General features: G+C 35.4%; 1 protein-coding gene across 9 annotated transcripts in view; it reads left to right on the top strand.

Annotated features, from left to right (window-relative positions):
• Nucleotides 1–13,108, top strand: part of PHF21A (PHD finger protein 21A) — a 135,053-nt gene that overhangs the window by 31,086 nt on the left and 90,859 nt on the right. For 8 of the 9 annotated variants that reach the window (XM_085062453.1, XM_085062452.1, XM_085062449.1 and 5 more), the window contains 3 exons: nucleotides 2,883–3,018; nucleotides 7,628–7,660; nucleotides 9,757–9,843. In XM_085062453.1, the coding sequence (XP_084918579.1) occupies nucleotides 2,965–3,018; nucleotides 7,628–7,660; nucleotides 9,757–9,843 (174 nt within the window). In that variant the 5' untranslated portion in view covers nucleotides 2,883–2,964. The remainder of the gene's footprint in view (nucleotides 1–2,882; nucleotides 3,019–7,627; nucleotides 7,661–9,756; nucleotides 9,844–13,108) is intronic. The other variant, XM_085062450.1, reaches the window with a different exon arrangement.

The raw sequence follows: 13,108 nt of genomic DNA, 5'->3' as shown, positions 1-13,108 counted from the left end.
CTTTTAAAAATAATGGGATGAAGGATTTTTGCAGGTCAAGCCATCCATGCAATTCCAGTCATCTGCAAGTTTTTTATTTGAAATAATTCCGCTGCCATAAGAGTGAAGTGGAAAATGCACCGTATTCTATTATTGATCTGGAGGTAGTTTTACACCTCTTCAAATGTGGCATTATAGGTAGTTTATAATGTCACTGAACTTAAGTTTTTAAATCTTCCCTTTAATTTCAGTCTAAAAGAATAAAAGTTCAAAAATACGGAAAATTTTTGCACTTGGAAAATATATGGCCACTTACATAGTTTTGTACCTACTCTCAAAGGAAGTATGAGCAATATTTGTCCAGATGCCCTGATAGATGTTTATAGACATTATTCTATGTAAACAAGAAAAAATGCAGTTTAGGTTTTGCTAGATGTAAGGAATGGTTTTTTTAGAGTTTTATTTTTGTTTGTTTGGGGTTTTTTGGGGTTTTTTTGTTTGTTGGGTTTTTTCGTTTGTTTTTTGTTTTTTTAAAATATGTTGGTTGTTTAACATTGGATAAGTGTGTAAGGAACTTCAGGAGAATTCTAGACAGTGATAACTGAATAGTTATTCCTGCTTGGGAAGGGAAGCCACATGTATGTGTTCTAGAAAGAAACAATTGTATGTATTTCATATTCAGAATTTGGCAACTTGACCAAACTTCTAAATGAAATGTATTCTTTCGTGTTTATACCCCTACAAACATACTAAGCTGAACAACTCTTTTTCTGCAAAGCAGGGTCACCTTTTTCTTGAACCTCTTAAAAATTAATTTTGAAAAATCTTGCTAGCTGTTCATGGCATAGATGCAATTAGCTTGGATTAGTTTTTATGGACCATCAATTCTACAATTTCTATCTGTCAAATTAAGTTGTGCATTAATAGAAGTTGCTCAATCTTTATATGTTCTTTTACAGAAATACTGTGTTACGTTTGCCATGAACTTGTATTGGACTTAACAGTTACATAAATTTAAATGATGGTTATTTTTTATATTCTCAGTTGAGATAACTGTTTTGCAGTTCTGCACTCAACTTTGAAGTTAGCATGTAGCTACAGAGTGATACAAGCTATTCATCATGTGTGCCTTCTGATTTGTTGAAGACACACAGAGAAAGAAACTGACCATATCTGTGTGTATCTCTATCCTGAAACTGAATTTCCAAGGGTCAAAAAGACTTCTCGCCTCTGCAGTGAGTTCCAGTTTTCATTAACCAGTCTCCCACATGGTTTTCTGAAGCATGGTTTCTTTTGAAAATGCAGTGGTAGGGATTTGAAGCATGCTATAATTGTTCATGTCAGTGAGTGGAAGTAATAATCCATGGTTCTGTTTTCTCATTACTGTTTGTGGTAATAGGACAGGGAACTACATGTAATTTCCATGTATCCCTTGATACAGATTACAATTTTATAGAGACCAATGCTGCAAAGGCAGCTGTTTTCACTCATCTGTGTCACGTGTAGAAGAGGCCCTTGCGGAAGGTCATTTCATGTGTTGACTAGAAAGTTTGATCAGGCCTTTGTTATTTAAATAAGTAACTTAAAGCTAACAGCAGACAACACTGACAAAGAATGAGTTTAACTATAACACTTTTTAAACACCCTTTATAATCTGCTCTTTTTGTAACACATTTCTATTTGAAAAGATAAATGATAAACAAAACAAGACACATACCTTCAGCATTCTTCTTTTCAGGAGTTCACAAACTTGTCCAGCACTTCAGTTTACTGTAGTCAGACAACATTAAAATAAAATTCTTTAACGTATGGGAATTACTTTCTTTTTACAGCCTGCATGTCTAATCTAAACTGTCAGGATCCTTTTGAAAACATTGAAGTCTCATTATGAAGGCCTCTTGAGTTGGCAACAATACCTGTGCAATGATTATGAGCAACTTTCAAAAAATAAAAAAAAATAGGAACTGTTTTAATGTTGCAGCACTTCTTTAATTGTGGTGTCTGGGTGGAAAAGTGACTGGAAAGATTGCTATATAATGTTTTCCAATGACTTTCATGTGTGTGTATTTATAGATGTTTTTACACAGGTTCCACTATGATTTGAGCATATGGGAATCTTAATCCTGTTTCAGAAGCTGATACTTTTAACATATTTCTGAACAAAAATCTCTTGTCCAACTTTCAAGGCTTTTAGAAGTATGCCTGATAATGCTTTTCTATGTCAGAGATCGGAGGGATTAATTTGTTTGTAGTACAAGTGAAGATGGTAAACTTAATACTCATGATCTGCAAGTAGAATTCCAAGATAAAAAGATTTTAAAATTAATCTTTTTGAAATGTCTTGTTCTGTTTTATATCACTCTTCTGTTCCTTCAGAACAGATTTCAACTGAAATTACTAACTTGGCACAAACTTTAGGCAGTGGGTTATTAATATATAAATGTTGTTCTGTTAAATAACTTGCACGCTGTCCTATCTAAGAACAGCTCTATAGTACCACATTCAATTTAACTCTTTACTGCTGTTTGGATTGTAGAATTTTATTCTCCAGAATAAGTTTTCATCTACACAGATTTTTAAAACATTCTCGGTAGTTAAATTTTCTAATTTAATATGCAACTGCAATAGTATATTGGTAGGAAATAGCTGCCTGCAAACTAAGATAAGGGATAAGTATGTCAACTTTGGAATATGTGGGCAGTAACAAATTTGGCTAAATGACTCCAAGGCAGGCATTTTGTACAGCCTGTAGATTTCTTGTGTTCAAAAGACTGACTGTGTTTAGGCTAGAAAGCTGCATTTGAATATAGTTCACTATTGAATTCCTGTTCTGTTATAATCTCGTTTTTTCAAACTGACTTTTCTCCTTCACTAACCAAACCAAAACCTTTATGTTTCCATAGGACTGGTGTTAAAGAGGAAACCAGAAACTAAAGGCACTGGAATCAGCAAACACACTTCTAGAGAAAGTGGAGAAGGTAGAGAATGGAGCTGCAGACTCTACAGGAGGCTCTGAAAGTGGAAATTCAGGTTCACCAGGTAATTTATATTCTTTCTTGCTTTAAAGTAATAGCAGCATTAGTACTGCTGATAGTATTACTACTAATGGCAGCATTAAGCAATAGCACTACAACTATAGTAATAATTGTTTTATAGGCCTGAACTACTTCAGAATTTTATACTCTGCATTTTGACCTCACCACCTGTTGTTTTTTAGCAAATGTGAAAAATCTGCATATCAAGCTGTGGGTGGGGATTTTTTTTTTTTTTTTAGTATCTTGTAGCAGTAATAAAAACATTCTGAAAACAGTGTTCAGCAGTTTCTATCTGCAAGGTTTTTCAGATATTCTGAAGCCAGCTTCAGTATTCAGTTGGCAGTGGAGGAATATGGTGGAGGAACTCTAAAGTGAAATGTGTATAGTGCTGCATAGTTTCATCTGGTGTATCTCTTCTGGAATGTCTTCTACTTCAGTAGTTTCTGAACTTCTATACTTTTGCTAACCAAAATATTGTAGTGCTTGGGCTTTATAAATTTGTACATGTTGGGTCTTTTTACTAGTAACCTGTTCAATGATATATTGCAAAAGGGTTGCTGTTTGCCGTTTTGTTACAATGCAAATAAGGAAATACTAAAACTAATGATAATAAAATCTAATTTAGTAACTAGAGGAGGACATATGCATATTAATTCTCGGAAGAAAATTATTACAGCCATAGAGACAGAGTAGCTGCTAACTTGAAATGTTAAATTTAACAATGAGACCTTTTTTAAACACAGTTCTCCAAATATTTCTGAAGCTCTTCAGATATCTGAAACTCACAACTGTTACACAGTGGATAAAAGAAATATATTATAAGTTACATTGATCAGTGTAGTCCATCATATGAACTTTGGAAAATGTTTCAAAATTACTTGGTGACTTGTCTAAAATGTGATCTGGATGGCTTATTCAGTACTTGCTGCAGTGATGAGCATATTTCAAGAACTTGAATGGGTGAATTAGTAAAATCAAGCTACAAAATACAACTTACAGTTAGGAAAGAAAACCTGAAAAAGCTAAAGATGGATTTCCAGGAATACAGATGAGTATTTTGCTCTCCTAAGTAACTCCAAGGCCATTGCATTCAAAACTTCAATGAGGTTTTATTATGGGGGTAAGGAAGTTCAGAAATTACCAATGGCATTTTGCTGCAGACATAGAAATATTTAATGCTGATAAGTAATTTTTTCAAGTATTATCTACTGTAAAGAAATCCAAACATTAGTCACCCTTGTGTTTGCATGACACTGTTTACCTCTTGTGTACATCTTCATTCCTCGTCATGCCCAAGTGAACCAAAAATTTTAAGACTGTGAATTTTGAATAATCTTTAGCATCTGTTCATAATAACACTGCTGAACAGGGATGAATGCTGGAAAATATCCAAAAAGACTTTTTTTTTAACAGCTTAAAGTTGGTGGGGTTTTTGACCTCGTTTGCTTTAACTTTGCCCAGTCGTCATTAAAAGTGAGCTCTGCACTGAAATCAACTTTAATTAAAAGTGGTTTTAGTTGTTGAAACTAGGAAAACCATTATATCAGAAAGTTGTCTTTTTAAATACAAGATGCTGTATATTTCTATAATTAAAGCTAAGAGAAAGTCTATGTGTTTACAGTGGAAAATAGCGCAGCAAAATGTTGGGTGCTTCAGTAAAGGTTTTGTGAACTGTGCTTGCATGGCTAGTGCTTGTCAGTATGCACACTAATAGAAATTAAACTGGTTTTGGCACAAAAAAAAAGAAATCTTCAAATTAAATGCCTGAACTTTCTTGTATAGCTCTGAATTTTGTAACCTAAAGATACACAGTTGTTCCTTCTTTTTATTCAGGATTTAGGGATAATTGCCTCTTGTCGTCTTTTACTTCTCTAGTATTTCTTTTTTTGAGGACTCTCTAACAAAGCTTGCTAACACTCCCACAGTCATGGTTTGTTGTCCCATTGGAAGTGGTGGACAGGTGTATGTGATGAGTATAAGGAATTCACCTCGGCACTGTAGTCAAACCCTCCCAGCTTCCCAATGCAGTGTGTTGCCTGTGACTGCTTACATGGCTGTAAAAGTGATGCTCAGTGTGATTCTGATTTTGTTTGTAGAATAGCTCCTTGGGTTTTGCCTCTTCCGTTTCACTTCCAGAACTCTGTCTGAAGCTTTCATAATGCCCTTTGGCAAAGCATATCTTAAACTACCAGTAACGACCCAAAGGAGGTTTTTTGTTGTTCAGAAAAAGCTACTTTTTTTGTTTAATTTCTATGATCAGAGAATCCACCATGAATGACATCTGACCAGATCACTTCCTATTATCAATAATCAACAACTTGAATATTCAAATGTCTTCCATGTCAAAGCTATATTGCTTGTCCTGAGAAGAGATGCATCAAGTAGTTATTTCTGTTACTGTGTTGACTTAATTAAGGTTATTTTGAAGCAGTCTACTCTTCATAGTTTTGATCACAAGAGGTGTTAAAGGACTTATATTTAGCTATTCTTACAGAAGGTTTGAGTTTCATAGATGATTCCTCAAGCTAATGTGTGGAAAGAATCTAAAACATCTTTGTCCTCTTGTTTTATATCAAAAAAAAGATCAGTAGCTTTTGAAAGATCTTAAATTTAGCTTATGTTTGAGGTCAGTGCAAAAGAAGATTTTTTTCCCCCTTAGGATTGCATGATGTAGTAATATGTGATCCAAAATTTAGCAATATTTTATGAAGAGTTTACAGTACTGACTGTATTGTCTTATGACTGTGTCTGCAGGAGCACTCGGTATAAAAACTAACAGATTTGTTGCTTGTCGAGCTCCAATGTGGCAGGAAGCACCAAGGAAAAATAAGCTAAGTGTGTTCCTGTGATGCTGAATGTCAGCATGACGAAACAATAATATTCAGCGTAGATAAATGCCAAGTGATGCACTTTGGAAAAACAGGCCCAGTTTTACATCTGCAATAGCAGGCTGAGAACTGGCTGTTGGCACAGTGGAAGGAGCTTTTGCCGTACAGAATACTTGAGTGTTGCATGTAGGTTAAACTTTGTCTCCAGATGATCTATTAGAGACAAACTAGAAAATTATGGAAGAGTGCCAAGAGTGAACAAAGCAATGGAATGATTCGCACATGAAGAGTCTTTCAATCTGAAGAAGTGAGGACTGATGGGGGAGTATGTGGTGTGAAAAAAATGTAAGAAGGAGCTGAATAGAGAAACAGTCATAGAATCATACAATATCTCAAGTTGGAAGCGCTCTGTAAGGATCATGAAGTCCAGGTTCCAACTCCTCTTGACTCAAATCAGCTCTGGTTTTCCGTAATCGTATTAGTCCCTCATGCTTGCATTGTAAGGAAACAGATTCAAAAGAAAAAGGAGGTCATCCTTTTATATAAGAGTCCTGTAATTTGAGAACTTATTGTCACAGACTCTAGAATGTTTTCCTGGTTCAAAAGGTAATTAAAGCAGATCAATGAAAGAAATGTGAGTTAGTAGCTACTAAACCTAAGACATAATCTTTGAAGGCATTGGAGGTGTAAATTTTTGAAAGATGGGAGATAACATGCTGCTCATAGACACCAGGCTAATGCCTCTGGGACTTTTTTCTATTGTCTACTACTAGAAAGAAAATACTGCAGGTAAACCTGTGATCTGGTACAAAATTATCTTTGTGTTAGGTTTGGTTTGGGTTTTTTAATACAATTTTTAGAATGTGAAAGAAAAGAAACTTCTAAGGAGAATTTACTGACGTTCTGAATTCTCTGAGTGGTATCAATGCAGGTGGAATAAAACATATGCTTTTCTTGCCTGCTTTGTCTGTCTGTTTCTCACTGCTTTTCCTGATTCTGATAAGTAAATGGGGAAGAAAGTTCAGATTTTTACATGGCATGCGTGGAAGGGACATGGTAGTGTGAAGAATAAATGTGACTGTAACCAAAAAATATATTAGGATTTTTTATTTTACATTGTCTCTTCATTCTGGGCTCTGGTTTTCTTTGGTAACTTTTTCCTTGCTCAGCAATAGACAGCATTCTCCTGCAGCTGCCTGAAGGAAGCAAGGGAGGAAGAATAGTGAATGGTAACAATCTGTCTGCTTTCCCTTGGATGTGTAGGGCATCTCTTCTACAATGATCTCAATCTCTCTCTGAGGGAGAAAAGTGGCAAAGATACTTCTGAACATGGGTCTTCCATCTGGTACCAGCCAAGCCAACACACAGGCAGAGCTTTAGTACTTGAAACATTCTGCCCTTGAATATACAAACAGCTTTTGTGCCTGCAGCGGTTATCTGTGGTTTGTGTTTCTTGTGACTGCAAGCAAAGAGAGTAGCAGTTATAGAGGAGACACAGCTATTAGATTATTTTACCCAGCTGGCCTAAATTGTTTTTAAAAAGCATCACTTGTTCAAGAGCTGTTTAGGAAGAGCAAAAGTGGTGGCTTAATACAGTACTTTTACTATATTAATAAGAATGGGTTTGGAAGTGTTATAATACTGCACTCTAGGCTTTGCTATTGAAATGCTCTAAACTGAATATTACGCTTTTACAAAGGTTTTTAGAAATACTGAATTTTAAACTTTTCAACAGGATTTGTAATGAAAATTTACATTGTATTGTTGTATGTTTTTTCTTTCTAGAAATTGGTTGCCCAAATGAAGCAAGATCCACAGGTAATTATTTCTTTTTATATTGGATTATTTGCCCTTAAAAATGCAGGAAATAACAGTGCATGAAATGTGAAGATTTCAGATGTTTCTGGATCACCTTCTTCCTTGCTAAGACCGTGTTTAGAAGAAAACTTATGAACAAATTTTTGAACAATGACTGTTGCATTTTTTAAAACAAACCAAAATTCTTGCCATTATGGAGCCTTTTGCCTCATACATATTCTTAATAGTTTAAATCAAGTGACTTTTCTGGGCTATGGTGCAGTTCAGATGTGCAGTAAGTTTCTGATTCCATTGTAAACATCTCTCTATAAAAGCTACCATTATTAGCAACCGCATTTTTCTTTTTTGGAGTATCACAACGTTCACAGTACAAGAAGAAAATTTCTGTCCAAGAAATTTTGTCCAAACAATATAATTTAAGGCTGTGTTCAGATTGCTTGTCTTGGGTATCTTACCAGCGCTGTAGTGTCCATAGAATGGGCACTTGGCCTTGGGAAATTTCAGAGCTGCTGAAGCTGGATAACTGGACTCCTTGCATAGACAGCAGCAGTCATCCCTTTCCCAATGACTGTGTCAGGTCTCTGGGTTTTCTTGTACAGCAGTTGAACACTCCAGTATGCTGGATGGGGAGTTCTGTGGAGTTCTCAAACCAGTGTGAAATGCTGAGTAGAGGGATAAAGGCAGCTCACTTGAGGCTTGCTATTAAGAGCTCCCATCCCCATACAGTAGTAAATGTCCTGTAATTTTCTGAATGTACATTTTTTTCTGAGCTTGGTGAAGTGAGAAGACAGCTTTTAATAACACTCCAGCAGTTAAACTTCTGACAGTGGGGGTTAAGCAGCGTGTATTGGAAAATCTGTTCTCTAGACCTTTCTTATTCTGATGGGATTTGGGTAGTATCTGCTGCTGTTATTCATTGGTCAGGTCTGCTAACAATTAGGTTGCAGAGCAGTTCGCTTTCAGTTCATATTTGCTGAAAGTAAGGTCATGCTGCAAGCAGCCGTGCAAAGTTCCTAGAGTCAGGAAAAGTAAACTTGGTCCCTGTTTCCAATGCTCTTAATGCATTTTTATCCCAGATTGTTAAGTAGAATCTAAAAGAAGGGAGGATGACTGGTCAATATCTGGTTTTGCTGGAACTGGAGACTTTTTGTAAGTTATGATAAAAATGCATTTCGAAATTATACGGAAGAATATAAAAATAGGTAATATGCATGAAGTTCCTCTACTTACAGTAGTCCTAGGTTTTAATATTTCTGCTTATCACATTGAATCTGCATAATCTAGTCTAAAAACTTTACAACATAAATGAGAACAACAAAAGTGGGAAAGGAGAAAAATTAAGGAAAACCTGCTTCCCTGTCACATTTCTGCAGAGCTTCACAGATTTTAATCTAAGGACAGATGTTTCTTTAACTTTTTTTCAGTAGAAAAGGAAAAGTTGTGGTAAAAATTGTTTTCTGTCTGCATCTTTCTAGTGATGCTTATGGCTTTCAAATCTGAACCTTAGAAAAGTGCTACTGTAAGGAAAGTGCTGATATGAATGATGGGCCAAGGCAAATGTAATTATCTTTAGTACAGTCTAAGGCATAAACATACATGGAAATAAGGACTTAGGTACGTTCACCTTCAACTGATATGTGTCAATTAAAATTTAATAGACGTTCAATACTCTACACAGTTAAATGTAAATGTCTTTGCATAAGTAGCATAGGTGAGAATGTTTTAGGTAATATACCATAGCGTACTGTTATATACAGTAAGATACTATTAGTATTACATATTAACAAACATTTATTGTTTAAATTGTAAAGCTGATGAAATGTACAAATGTGCTTTATAATGTGATAAGCACTAATGGATGTTTTAATGAAATCTCTTTTCCAAACTGGACTTTCTGAGTGCTAGAAAGGTCCTCTGATTATTGTTGTTGCACTCAGTGACTTAAATAAGGCTTTGTTGAGCCTCTTGAATTTTATTGGCTGTACATCCAGAGGTGCTGTATTTGTAGTACACGATGCAAAAGCAAAACAAACAAACAAAAAAACCCGCCTTCCTGTTACTACTCTGTGTTAACAAATGGAATATCTTTCTCACAGATATTTTTTCTTTCTAATCAGAATGCTGATTTGAAGAAACAGCTTCATGAACTTCAAGCCAAAATCACAGCTCTGAGTGAGAAACAGGTAAGGAAACAGAGATGTATTTTTAACACTGTGTTCTAAAGATGTCTCTTTTCCCAGCTTCCAAAAGAGCTGCTAAATCTTTAAGTGCAAAAATAAGCGTGGGCAACCAGACATTTTTGATTTTTATTGGATTTCTCAACAAAGGATAGGATGAGTTATTGTGAGTCTATCAAACAAGAAACTAGTTTAATCTGTGGAGGCTATAGCAATTTTTCTTGTGTTGAAACTAATGTTTTAGATTAAGAGAGATGGAAAAATGAATTAACTTTGTCGCTTTGTCGCTTTCTTTATTAGTGTCTTGAAACTTCTTCTAAACTAGACCATTCTGGTTTAGGCATATCTTTAGATTTTGACTTAGTAGGCCTACACAGTGTGTATGGGTGAGTATGCTGGAATTTTTCTTAGTGTCTGGACCAACTAAATATATGTCACTTATGGATACTTAATAGACCATTTGAAAATTAGTTGTATGTTTTTACCATGATAAATCACACCACAACTGTCTTATGTTTGCCATTTGGTAGGAATTCTCTTTGATGGCTCTAAAGTATGACTGATAATTGCAACTGAATGCTTAATAGAAAGATGGTTCATCTTAAACATGGGCCTCATTAGTAATGAGAAGAAAAATGTGTAACATTGAGATATCGACAAAACTTATTCTCACTTTTTTTTTTTAAGAACATAAAAGAGCAACACATACACAAACCCCTCATACACCACACCCTCCCATCCCTAGTTAACTGACTTAAACAGTTCCTTAATTGTATTGCTTAATGTGTTAATAATGGAACCAAATTAGGTCAATTGATTAGACCTTTGGAGAGGGAAAAAAGTTTAGAGCATAGGTAAAATGCCTAAGTGTCTCATCTAGATACCTCCCTTCATCTGTTACTAGCTGCATGTGTTCTGTTTTGAGAACTATTATTCCTAAGAAAATGGCCAGACAGTGTTTAACATTTATCTAGAAATTTTGTTTGCTGAAAAAAATTATAGTATGTTTTAATAGGGGAACAGTGAACCTAGGAAGAAACATGTAAGGATAACAAAGAAAATGATTTTTTAATGAGAATAGTAGTTCAACAAAATCTGAGGTTTTGCTGCTGTGATAGCATGTCTCTCTGGAAGATGAGTTATTCCCTAAAAGCAGCATGAGCCTCTGCATGTGGCTATGTCTCACAGCAAGCTGTTTCAGGATTCCCTGGTAAGCTCTGGATGCCCATGGTAATTTCAAAATTAGCTTGTCCCGATGCCATGAAACTAACAGTATTGACTACGAGTTCACGTGGGGAGCATGGAGAGGCAGTGAGATACTGAGTGGAATATAAGAAAGCAAGTACATCTTACCATAAGTTTTAAACTTATATTTATAACTCTCTAAAGTTTTGCTACAGAATGGTGTATACTAACATTTATTTTAAATTACCCGTCACTAGAAATGCACCTATATATTTTGTATTGAACTCAAACTACTAAAGGACACTTGCTTACGGGATGAACATGGGTTAAGATTTCAAAAGATGTTGAAAAATAAGTTTGACTTGACTTCTACTACACAGTGAATACAGTCAGTATGAAGTCACAGTAGTTTGTTTCTTTGTATTTTTGTGGGTTTGATTATCAGAACAACAGTGAACTTCTCTAAGAATGTTGAAATTTAAATATTTTGTTATCTGTACCACTGGACTGTAGAGCTGCCAGCGTCCCAGATGATAATGTTGTTAAAGTAGTATGACTGCTAAAATGCAATGGTCATGGTAAATGTAAATTCTGGGAAAAGAATGACTTCTCTATGCAGAGAAGTGCTCACTTGCTCTTTATTTGCAGGAATCTGTTGTATAGAAATCGTTGACTTAGCAATGCCATTGAGCAGCATCTTAGAAACTACAAGAAAGCCCTTTTTTCTGTTTTCAGTTTCACTTACCTTCAGGAAAAATAATTATTATCAATTGTTTTATGGGTACAATATTAATCAACAGTTTAATTTCACACAGCATGGAGAAGTGCATGTGTTAAGGAGAGCAACGTGTGTAATCTGTACTCTTGTTTAGAGCCAAGTAGTTTTGATGCCTGATGTCCAGTGAATAAACTCTGAGGGCCCTGCTCCACTGTGGACAGGTATAGGATGCATAATGGTCACTGTTTAAGCTTTTAATGAAGTGTGAGAAACTAAAATTCCAGCCTGTGTGGTGTTCCTACTTAGAGTCATGGAGCTGAGACCCTGGTGTTAGAGAGGTGGAATAATGAAATATTTCTGGCTTGGGAAATGTTATGTCAACCTAATACACGCTTTTTCTTTGCTCTCTTATTTAATGAAGTTGCATGAAGACTTGTGCAAGAACCAAGTCAGCGCTAGGTTTAGCTAAAAGCTTTTAGTTGCTTTAGAACTTCCTTCCATTTCTGAAGCATTGTGAGAGTAGTGCCGACACTTGCTGCCAGTCACTGCAGTGATTCATAGTGGCTTAGGTGTCTTGCTGAGAATTAATAATGACAGTTCTGTTCAGAAGTTTGTGAAATTGAGGAGATCTGGCAAAGTACAAAAAGAAAGCAAGTAGGCTGTACAGTGTGTAAGCTTAAACCTAAAAAAATTTGTTAGCTGATGCAGGGTTGAAGTGTTACAGCATAAGGTATGTCATATATTTATGTGTTTTTTTGAAAATGTCAGAGGTGAAAATAAAGACTTTGATTTTTATACCTGAGAGACGATGGAGCAATATATGCTGAGTGTGTTAACATTTGAAAGGAAAACTGCAAAAAGAGAAAGAAACTTATTTGAAGATAACTTACATTTGAAGGGCAGTAAGTATGAATCCTTCAGGCTAGCAGATTTCCCTCTGCTAGTCTCTTTGTGTTATTTTCACAGAGTTCTAAACTGTGCTTACTTCTTTTCTAATCTGAGGGCAATAGGGGGAATTCAGTTTAACAGTCTTGCTCCTCAGCTATAAATGTGAGAGCTGCAGTTTGGAAACTCTGAATGCATTGGTTTTAAAACTTTCTTTGCTCTTTCTTTCCCCACCCCCCTTTTCCATAAAGAGAAGTCAAGAGTAACTTTTTGGAGAACAGTTGTAATTGGCAAATCTAAGCCTGGCTTGTAAATGTGAATTAATTCTGTTGCTTTGAAGCACTGTTTTTTATAATGTTTTCACATCTTTGGAAGAAAGTCATAGTCTTAGCATGTTTTCCTTCACGTGTTATTCTACAATAGTGTCTTCTCTTGGCATTCTGTTTTGTAGAATTTTACTCACAATTACTTACCACTACTCAG

Source organism: Lichenostomus cassidix, chromosome 5 (genome assembly GCF_008360975.1).
Source record: "Lichenostomus cassidix isolate B80296 chromosome 5, HeHo_3.0, whole genome shotgun sequence".
NCBI classification, from domain to species: Eukaryota; Metazoa; Chordata; class Aves; order Passeriformes; family Meliphagidae; genus Lichenostomus; species Lichenostomus cassidix.
The sequence above is the reverse complement of the archived record's forward strand: the minus strand, read 5'-3'. Positions and strand labels throughout refer to the sequence as shown.